This window comes from Branchiostoma lanceolatum, chromosome 11 (genome assembly GCF_035083965.1).
Source record: "Branchiostoma lanceolatum isolate klBraLanc5 chromosome 11, klBraLanc5.hap2, whole genome shotgun sequence".
Lineage (NCBI taxonomy): Eukaryota > Metazoa > Chordata > Leptocardii > Amphioxiformes > Branchiostomatidae > Branchiostoma > Branchiostoma lanceolatum.
In genome coordinates this window covers 4,681,263-4,692,200 of record NC_089732.1, presented here as the reverse complement: position 1 = coordinate 4,692,200, position 10,938 = coordinate 4,681,263, and the positions used below count along the sequence as shown (strand labels likewise).

Below are 10,938 nucleotides of genomic sequence, written 5' to 3'. Positions count from 1 at the left end.
AGGCATTAGCCCCAAGCGTCAAACCTCTGCACTTAAAAGAACCCAACACACTTATCGAGAAGAGGAGGGGTGACCCGGTGTGCTTGGCCAAAACGCGAGCCGTAGCGAAGCCGCATTGCACTACTATTAGCTAAATGAAAAAGCATCATGCTTCACCTCAAATGAGGATGCCTTCAAACGAAAAAATGGCCGTTATATCATTGGCCATATAGAATACAACACGGGGTATTCCGTATCACCCGAGGTACCAGCCCGACCGCGGGTCGGATCGCCCGACGGCCGTAGGCCGGAGGGCGATCCGACCCGCGGGAGGGCTGAGACCGAGGGTGATGCGGAATACAACGTGTTGTATTTTATTTATGTCATACCTTGGCCATACCCACCCGAGAAAATACACATTTCAATGCGGAATACGCCAGAAGTTGAGGGAGTTTTGTGTCCTCGAACAAGAAACTGTAGCAACATTGATTCCAATCTCCGAATCCGGTATTCGAATTTCCGACGGCCGCGCAACCGACGCGTTCGAAATGCGTTCGAAATATTCTATGGAAGCCTGTGTGATAACCCTCCCGAACCCTATGTGATCCGGATAGTTATCACACGGTCCGGAACACCCGTATCAGGCCCAGGCATGACATAAATATAGAATACAACACGGGGTATTCCGTATCACCCGAGGTACCAGCCCGACCGCGGGTCGGATCGCCCGACGGCCGTAGGCCGGAGGGCGATCCGACCCGCGGGAGGGCTGGGACCGAGGGTGATGCGGAATACAACGTGTTGTATTTTATTTATGTCATACCTTGGCCATACCCACCCGAGAAAACACACATTTCAATGCGAAATGTGCCAGAAGTTGAGGGAGTTTTGTGTCCTCGAACAAGAAACTGTAGCAACATTGATTCCAATCTCCGAATCCGGTATTCGAATTTCCGACGGCCGCGCAACCGACGCGTTCGAAATGCGTTCGAAATATTCTATGGAAGCCTGTGTGATAACCCTCCCGAACCCTATGTGATCCGGATAGTTATCACACGGTCCGGAACGCCCGTATCAGGCCCAGGCATGACATAAAACAAGTTATATAATAACCAGCCATCACAGTCTTTGATGATGTTTACATAGGCTATTTAATAATGCAATAAGCAGTCCCCTAGGTCGCTTGAAAGCTATATACATACAGGACAGGCAGTCCTCGGCCTCTGGTACGATCGGAAACAGTGATATAGATAAGAATGTACGGTCGACCCAGTCTGACGGTTGATCGGAAGTAATGATATACGTTTTATTTGTCAATGCACACAATATAGCACCGAGAGAGAGAAGTGCATTCAGAGTAGCCTTCGACATTTCTCCTAGCTTTCGAGATCTCACCAACCTACAAAAATCTGTTTTTCAGCTAAAAACATCCAGTTTATCTATCCCCCTCAAAAGTTGGATACTTTAATAACATTCCCTTGCTAAGAGAGAAATCACACACAATGCTAGCTAAATGCTGGGAACACACCAGATGTCCGATGCAAATATTGACGATCAAAAAGCGTGTGATAATCTAAAAAAGCGCTGGGATCCCGGGAAAACAACCTCGTCCAATCGCAAAGTTCTTACATTGTGACCATGTAGTTCGGCAGGCTATATAAGAACGGCGCCTTCCATCGGCAGTCCATCGACTGTTTCACTCATCAGATCATCCGACATGAGGTGCACCGCTCTGATCCTGTTGGCGCTGCTGGGCGCGGCCCGGGCGCAGTCTATCTACGAGGTGACCGGGGACTGGGGCGATAGGTTCCAGGCTAGTGTGTACATCCCGATCGCACAGGCCGTCAGCGGAGGATGGACAGCGACGCTCAAGTTCGACAAGGCGGTTGACATGGAGGTAGGGCGTCTTTTTTCTCAGCCTGGTATCAATTTCTGCGTCCCGAAACTGGTTTTGCGTTACCCTTGACTTTATAATGGGAATATAATTCAAAACGTACAAGAATGACCAAAAAGACCAAAAAAACACAAAGCTTAAAAAGCATTCGTCGATGAAATTCGTTGAGTGCTATGTCAATTCGATCGGCCGCAGCGACGCCGCCAGCGTGCCGCGGGTCCAGTGAGAGGGGGGGTTAAACGAAGCTGATGTCTCTCTTTCCAGATCTGGTTGGCCGAAGTGACGGACATCCGCGACGGCGACACGACTTTCGATCTGAAGGACATGGGGTGGAACGGCAACGTGCCTGCCGGGACATTCGAGCTGTCCTTCATCGCCAACACGCAGGGCGCAGCCGCGAACCTCGTCGGGCTGTGGTTCAATGGACAGGAGGTCACGTCTAGTGGCACAGGCAAGCCTTGAGGGTTATTACCTTCGCCAAGAAGGTTATGTTTTCGGTCCCATTTGTATGTATGTGTGTGTGTGTGTGCGTGCGTGTGCGTGTTTGGTGTATGGATAGAGGTGTCGGAAATGGCGCCTTTCTGACATTCTATGTTAACGTCCAGTTTTTGCATCTTTAATCACATCTATTTAGTTAAAGACATAAACTATGCTGTAGTAAGAGAGGGTTAAATTCTTCTTTTAGAGAATGAATGAGATAGAGGGGTGCTATCTCATTAATTCTCTAGCGAGATGATTGAATTCTTAAAAAGAATGAATGAGATAGAGGGGTGCTATCTCATTGATTCCCGGAAGAGAAGGTTGGTGCAATGATGCGACAACGTTTGTACGAACTGGATATATAAAAGTAGTTTTGACGTAGCATGGGTGCCATTCGCTTGCTACCGGGGCCCCTACACTCGCTACCCTGAAATAGCGAGTGTAGTAGTAGCCACGGTAGTAATCGGATGGCACCCAGGCTAGTTTCGACGTTTTTCCATTGAAATGTTTTTCTGAACTAAAACAATGAGATGACTATCCAATACTGACATCAGGCACAGGCACAGGGACAGGTACGGGGACAGGCACGACCCAGCGGCCCTCCACCAGCCACACCCACCCCACCGCCGCTACGGGCAGTTCCGCCACCACTGTGGGCGCTGTCCCTGGTATTGTAAGTTTGTTCATTTTCCCAGCTGGCGTACATAGAGCTCTAAAGTATATCATGATCATAACTTTGTGTTGCTTTCGTGAAAGAGGTTCTCATATGTTGTTGTTGTTTCGACGTAGAAACTCACAATGTTCACGAAAGCCCGACCTATACACAGATTTGGAGGTTGCGAAATGTGTATATATGCATGAGAATATTGCCATATGCTACACACACATGTCTGTTTAGTCAGTAGTTATAAATATTTGACTTGAGTGTACACCATGTGCTGTTATCTTTTATTACGGAAGAAGCCATGTTTGAACTTAGATCTTATTTGTACCGTATGTACGTATGCGCATATCATTGTTTTTGCCAATGGTACGCGTCTTATAAGTTGTAAGTCCATATGGACTAGACGTGTCCACACAACTTGATATCCAATACCAACAACTCATTCATTCAGCCCATGCCCATATACAGTATTTATTTATTTGTCTTTATGTTTGTGGTGGTTTTAAGTTTGACGTCGTAGGTAGGCAAAAAGTTTTGCGGTGCGCTGAAGAGCTCACCGCGAAAAAGGGAAAAAAAAACGCGAACATTTCTGCATTTGTACTATACATTTTCCCCCCGCCAGGTTGGTTCGTACGATTACGTGGACGCCCTGCACAAGTCTATCCTGTTTTACAAAGCGTTCCTTAATTGTGCCCTATCCGTACGTTTTCCCCACCAGGTTGGTTCGTACGATTACGTGGACTCCCTGCACAAGTCCATCCTGTTCTACGAGGCGCAGCGCGCCGGAAACCTGCCCGGGAACAACCGCATCCCCTGGCGCCGGTCCTGCTGCCAGGGCGACGGGCAGGACGTGGGGCTCGATCTGTCCGGGGGCTGGTTCGACGGTACACATGTTTTCTTTTATTTTTCACTTGTGAAATGTGTAAATACATATGATATTCAGGGCAAAAGTAGGGAGCAAAACAAATTATCATATGATTTATAAATCTCAATCAATGATAACGGAATAAACTCGAACAAAGTGTCAGAAATAATTGTAAATGAAAATGCAAATTATAGTGAAGTTACAATATGTACAAGAATTGAAGTTTAATATAAGTCGTAGAGAAACGTAGAATAATCAAACAATAGCAAGAGAGAATCGTTGGCGAGCAAGGGACCGAGCCATCCGATAACTCCTGGCCTCCTTTAAGATCTACTCACAATGTTACTTTTCTTGTTTCCAGCTGGTGACCACTTGAAGCTGCACTTCCCCCTGTCCTACACCATCACCGTGCTGTCCTGGGGCATGATCGAGTTCAAGCGGGCGTACGAGGCTGCCGGAGAGATGGCCAACGCGCTGGACTCCATCAAATGGGTCACGGACTACCTCATCAAGTGCCATCCCAGCAAGTTCGAGTTCGTCGCACAGGTATCAAGATGTTGTGTTGAGCACTGTGGCCGAGAAGTACATGTCTGTTTTACCTTACAAAGCTTCCTGCAAAATACCTCCCAAAAATTGCTGGGAAATATCACTCGAATGCCTTTAAATACTGCCCTAATTGTGCACTCAACGGCCACGGTAGTTGGGAGCCCTAGCAAGTTCGAGTTTGTAGCGCAGGTATCACTAAGATGTTGTGTTGGGTACCGTAGTCGAGAAGTACACACCTGCTACACTTCATAATCAGGATGCAGCCAAGCGCCTTCTGCTTAAACAGCTTCGAATGCCTAAAACCACGTCCTTGTGTACGTATCGACCACGGTAGATGGGAGCTGTCTCTCTTTTTTCTCGTAATCTTCTCTCTCTCTCTCTCTCTCTCTCTCTCTCTCTCTCTCTCTCTCTCTTTCTATTCCATCGAACTCGAAGCGCACTAGTACTGAGACGAAAAGTAACGCTTTTTCGCTGTCTTAAAGTACAATGCTGCTTCGCCAGTACCACATGCACTTTTACATCTTGTGACAAAACGTTCAGCCTACACCTGAAACAGAAATCTATGAAGACAGATTTAAACGTTTTCCTGTCTGCCAGGTTGGAGACACCGGCGCTGACCACGCGGTGTGGTGCCAACCTCAGGCCATGACGATGTACCGCCCGGCAAAGAACTTACAAATAAAACTCTTTTGTACTAACTCGCGTTTTCCAAAAACGCGAGCCGTGGCGAGGCCACATTGCACTACCTCTTAGCTACTTGAAAAAGCACCATGCTTCACCTCAATTGAGGATGACTGCTTTACCTTTTTTTTACTAACTCAACTGAAAGGTTGGAGACACCGGCGCGGACCACGCTGTGTGGTGTCAGCCTCAGGCCATGACGATGTACCGCCCGGCCAAGAAGGTCACGGCCAACCAGCCCGGGTCAGAGGTCACTGCCGAGACCGCCGCGGCCATGGCTGCCGCCTCCATCGTCTTCAGGGAGAACGGAGGTAAAATTGGAAGAAAAAAAATTCTGTGCCGGGATAGTTTATTCATTACAATCGGGCACCGTACAGTGCAGAGTGGCAGGGTTCAATAGCAGCCCTAAGTTGTTCTGCCGTTTACAAAGATTGTGCCTTAAAAACTATAGTTACGTATTCACAATTGTGCGAACAGTACATTACGTCAGGTGATACACTATTGAGCTCGCTCCTGAAGCTTAGCCAAAAATGCATCTTTGTCGTGACAACGTCATCCTCGTCATTGAGGATCAAAAGTGCAACAAAATATGATTTGACAACTCAGGGAGGTGATGCTAACGACATCATGTTAGGTCATGTTTTGATTTTGTTCTGCTAATGATCACAGTAGCATTTATTAACAGTTTCTTATATAGCGCGTATGATTTGAGTTCAGTGATAGTTTGCCGTTGTCATATTGGATTAAGTCTGAAAAAGATAACGTTAGTTTGTGTTTGACTTGGTCTGTGTGGCACAAACTCTGAGGTATTGGCCATTAAGTGTCTAGAGAGCCCACTGGTCGTAGGGCCGCTTGAAGTGCGGTTTAACCAGGCTAATGTTTGACGGACATGTTTGTGTTTCCGTTGGTTCGTCCTCAGACGCCGGGTACGCCGACACCCTGCTGCAGCACGCCCGGGACCTGTACGAGTTCGCCGACACACACCGGGGTGACTATCAGAACGTCATCCACGATACACCCTACCCGTGAGTCTCTCTCTCATGACTATTGTCTGGTAGCCTCCACCAGGCCCTCCTAAGGACGTATAAATCGTAGAATTGGGCAGAAAGGGAATAATTGTCAGTCCACGGTGAAGATCACTTTTCACCCGGAGCCTGCAAATGAAACGCTACCTCACCAAGGCCGAGCAGTACTACGATTAATGCTTGGGTCACATTTCCGAGCCGGGACCCGGCCGGGCTGTTTGCGGAAACAGTAGTAGTACTACGGTTAACGTTGTGTCTTGTGTTCCCGTCTCAGCTCATTCGGCGGCATGAACGACGAGTTGACCTGGGGCGCGGCCTGGCTGTACCGGGCGACCGGCGAGGCGGGCTACCTCACCAAGGCCGAGCAGTACTACGACGAGTACGGCATCAGCGGCGGCGGGTTCAGCTGGGACGAGAAGCAGTCGGGGGCGATGGTGACTCATTATCTTCTTCTTCTTCGACAAGAGGGTTATGTTTTTTTGGCCGTCTGTTTGTTTGTTTGTGCGTCTTTGTGTGTGTGTCTGTGTGTGTGTGGTGAGTGTGGTGACTCAATCAGATATAATGTAATTCCCTTCCTTGCTTAGAGTCTTGATCTGACTTAGGCCCAATTTACACTTGTCCTTTTAACTGTAGTACTACACATGGTAGTCTACTACTGTAGTAGACTACAGCTTTTATCTGGGTGTAAAAAGAAAACTACTGTAGAAGTCTACTACAACCTCGGGGGTAGTAGTACTACACTTCGGCGGAGGTTCTGCGAGACTTCGAACTGGGTGTAAAGCGAAACTGTAGTACAGTGGTAGTAGACTTCACTTCGAAGCCAACAACCATGTTCGATCTGACGTGATTCGAACTGATCGCGTGTTCCATTTCGGGTCATTTGCGGTCATTCTCTAGTTTTCTCAGTAAAACCGAGCTGTCTGGCCCTTTTCCTTAGTATTTTGCATCAGATAAAACCCCTACCTTTTCACAAATAAGAAACATGCTGAAATTCCCTCCCGCGATTTTTCAAAGGTCACAATAGGTCACTACAGTTTCGTGACAATCAGGAACAGTGGGGTGTCCTGCTAGGCTTCCTGTGTTGAGTGTAAAGTGGACGCGAATTTGAAGTCTACTACAGTAGTAGACTACCATGTGTAGTACTACAGTTTTATTGAACAAGTGTAAATTGGGCCTAAATCTAGAGTCTAGATCTGACTGAACAATAAACTGCAACATCAGCTTGTCTGCCTGGCGCTCCACTATGTATTGTCTTGTTGCTATGTTTTAATAAAGAATAGGAATAAACTTAAATTGTGTTAAAAGGACGTTATCTCCAAATGACCACTACTTCCTGTTCTTTAGCTGGTCCTGTACAAGGCGACAAACAACGACAAGTACAAGAACGACATCTCGACGTACATGAGCCGGAAGATGCCTGGTGGCGGGGACACCTACACTCCCAAGGGCATGCTGTGGCTCAACGAGTGGGGCAGCTGCAGGCATTCAGGTGGGGAGGCGCCTTATTACCTTGTTTTGCACGTACAGCATGCGCGAGTCCTTCCTTCCTTCCTTCCTTCCTTCCTTCCTTCCTTCCTTCCTTCCTTCCTTCCTTCCTTCCTTCCTTCCTTCCTTCCTTCCTTCCTTCCTTCCTTCCTTCCTTCCTTCCTTCCTTCCTTCCTTCCTTCCTTCCTTCCTTCCTTCCTTCCTTGATTTCTATTGTTTTTGTCGAAAATTCAACCAGTCATCTTTTTCTTGAATAAGATCAAGTTGAAACATTTCAATAAGTAAATAGAGATTTCTACCATTCCCTGACGTACCTCTTTTCTATGTGTTTCTCCCAGCTAACCACGCGTTCCTGGCTCTGGTGGCGGCCAGCATGGGCATCAACACCGCGCAGTACCGAGAATTCGCCGCGAAGCAGATCCACTACATGCTGGGCGACTCCGGCCGGAGTCTAGTGGTCGGCTTCGGACACAACTTCCCGGTCAGGGCTCACCACCGCGCGTCGTAAGTCATGGCACAGATTTACATGTCTGGCGTGCATATGAAAATTACTCTCCTCTTAACATGACAGAACCCAAACATTACAAAAAAAGTTGGATCATTGTCTCAGAAAAATAAGTCAAACCCAAAAAGTCATACCTACGGTATGGGGAGTGGAATATAATAACTTAAAGTTAGAATTAAGAGTCAGCATTTAGACTAGAGTATCCACCTTGATGTTAAGTTGATCTCCATTGTTGGTCCGTCTTTTTCTTGGAATATGCAATTAGCCTTTGGGCTATACTTTGCAATAAACTTATGATAATAATTACTTCAGAATTTCTCTCAAAAAGGACAATATGTAAACATATGTTGTCATGTGATTATACTTTGCATTATAAATAGACACAACGTCAGTCAGTCGGTTGGTCGGTCGGTCGGTCGGTCGGTCGGTCGGTCGGTCGGTCAGTCAGTCAGTCATTCACTTTTTATGTGAATCCTTCCACATATGTAAGAAAAAAAGAAGAAGAAACACCGATAGATAATGAAATGCCTGTTGTTGCCTGCCCAGTACCTGCCCCATTGACGGCTGGTGCGACTGGAACACCTACAACAACTGGGACTTTAACGAGAACGTCCTGCTGGGGGCTCTGGTGGGGGGACCCGACCAGTTCGACAACTACGTGGACGACCGGAGCAACTTCCACACCAACGAGGTGGCGGTGGACTACAACGCCGGCTTCCAGGGATGCCTAGCAGGTAGATACACTAAGGCCACACTGACTTTTCTATATGGATGACATTCACGCGCGAATCAATGTCCATCATTTTCCAGACAAAAAGGCTACGACCAGATTGTTAATCATACGTGCAAAGACGCTGCATATTGGGGAGAAAACGGCGTAAAACGTTAAAAACGGATACTAATGAGTGAAGTCCCCCAAAATCGAAATCAACTTTTTTTTCGCACGCTCGCTTCGGTTTTGATGCCCAGTGGATGTCATCCATACGATCAAATCAAAATGGCCTAACATAAAATGTTTGGAAACCTGGTTTAACAATCGCATCAATTGTATCGTATATCCTTGGAAAGCATGCTTATTATCCTTAAAAAAGTCCAGTAAAGTGATAATGTTTCCATTGTTTCAAATCATTGGAAAGTAACAACGTAGATATGATCGGCCGAAATCAAGTTTCCAACATTTTTGTGACAGTGAGTGACTTTTCTGTATCTTGAATTTAAAGCTTAAGAATTCTATGCTACGCCATCTGTAAACAAACACATTTGAGCTCTCATTTTAACGCACTTCTCTTCTTGTGTCCACACTAGGCTTGATACAGCTGACCCTGTGATCTAACCGAGATGGTACAAGCTGGAGAAGTATCTCAGCATCCGGGAGTTAACTTCGTGGAATTAATGATGATAATGATAATGATGATAATCTTTATTACATATTCATGCCCAGAGGGCTAAATGCGCACAGGACCACACGTGGTCTAATGGATGTAAGATATAAGGCTTGGAACACTAAGATATACTAGTACATTATATATTTCCTGGAATAAAGTCCCTGGATTGCAGATCGACTTGTCGGACTGTGAAATAGAACCTTCTGATTAAAGTTTATCCGCAATATAGAGTCTCGTGTTTTTATGTATGGATCAGGTACTTTGGTTACTTTGCTATATCGTCTTCTGAATTAAGACAACCTACCTAATCTCCAAGCAGATGTTGGGGTGAAAGATCGTATTGTTTTTAGAGTGACGGTCTGACTTCTTTGACAGTCCATTACCCCACATAAGCAGATAAAAATTGTTAAGGAAATGCGACTGATTTCCACATATATCATAAGCTTAGTAATACTCACTACGAGCGAAAAGTAAGTGATGTGTACATGGATATACAATGTAGGGGGCGCTTCGCCGGACGGCCAAGGTGTTAGATAGGCTCCTCGCGTGACGCCTAGAAACCGATCATTTTTATGCAAAGTCGCATTTCTAAAAGTATTAACGGTAATTCTTAATGTACGTGAAGATGTTTTGACAAAATTTGAGAAAGTGTTCTCATATTTTCACATTTTTACAAGTCGGGACAGTATACCCTGTCATAGCCTTATCTGCAGTACCACTCCCGGCCGCGATCTGAAAAGTGACTAATACATACGACCGTCAAATTGGCAATTTCCGGTATTTTCGGGAATGGGGAAATCAGAAAAGGGTCGCGAAGGGGTTTAAGTTTGATGTTGATTTCAAAGATGGCACAATTCAAAAGGAATAAAAACAATATTTGAAACATTTCACAAACAAAACAAGGGGATAGTAGGTCGTCAATCTTATTCTTCCATCGCATTTTACCAACCAATACAATTGGTCGAGTGGACATGCCCTGTAAATTGCCACTTCAGAATCTCATTCTCATTTTATAAAACAAGAAGGTGTTGAACAAATGCAACTGTATTCATCTCTGTATGTACTCTATGATGTATAGGTGTGCTTTTATGCAATTGTGTGGTTGTTTTTGGTAATTAGTGAGACCGCTAAGTCTTGTTCTTTCCCAGAGCCCATCAAACAGCTCCCCCGGCGCTCATGGTTATATTGCATCCAGAAGTGACCCACACGCCTTGGTGCATCTTCAAAATTGGAGCTATTGATAAACAAACAAACAGAAACACAGTTGCATTTGTTCAACGTCTTCCTCTCTCACAAGTGTGAATGACATTTGGATGTGCTAGTCGTTTAAAACGTGACGATTTACAAGACACATGTACTCGACCACTTCTGTTGGTAGCTTGGAAAGGAAACGTGTCATTTGCAACATAATATCTTATAGTATTGTTTG

General features: G+C 45.8%; 2 protein-coding genes across 2 annotated transcripts; both read left to right on the top strand.

Annotated features, from left to right (window-relative positions):
- Positions 1-1,638: 1,638 nt before the first annotated feature.
- Positions 1,639-2,357, top strand: LOC136445023 (uncharacterized). The gene is made up of 2 exons (XM_066442855.1): positions 1,639-1,876; positions 2,138-2,357. Exons 1-2 carry the CDS (start codon positions 1,697-1,699, stop codon positions 2,333-2,335), a joined length of 378 nt encoding a protein of 125 aa, XP_066298952.1. The 5' UTR covers positions 1,639-1,696; the 3' UTR covers positions 2,336-2,357.
- A 328-nt stretch (positions 2,358-2,685) lies between these two features.
- LOC136445140 (endoglucanase F-like) lies at positions 2,686-9,735 on the top strand. The gene is made up of 12 exons (XM_066443001.1): positions 2,686-2,695; positions 2,884-3,026; positions 3,736-3,901; positions 4,244-4,428; positions 5,026-5,091; positions 5,258-5,420; positions 6,029-6,134; positions 6,409-6,568; positions 7,479-7,623; positions 7,958-8,123; positions 8,671-8,858; positions 9,430-9,735. Exons 1-12 carry the CDS (start codon positions 2,686-2,688, stop codon positions 9,450-9,452), a joined length of 1,521 nt encoding a protein of 506 aa, XP_066299098.1. The 3' UTR covers positions 9,453-9,735.
- Positions 9,736-10,938: the final 1,203 nt, after the last annotated feature.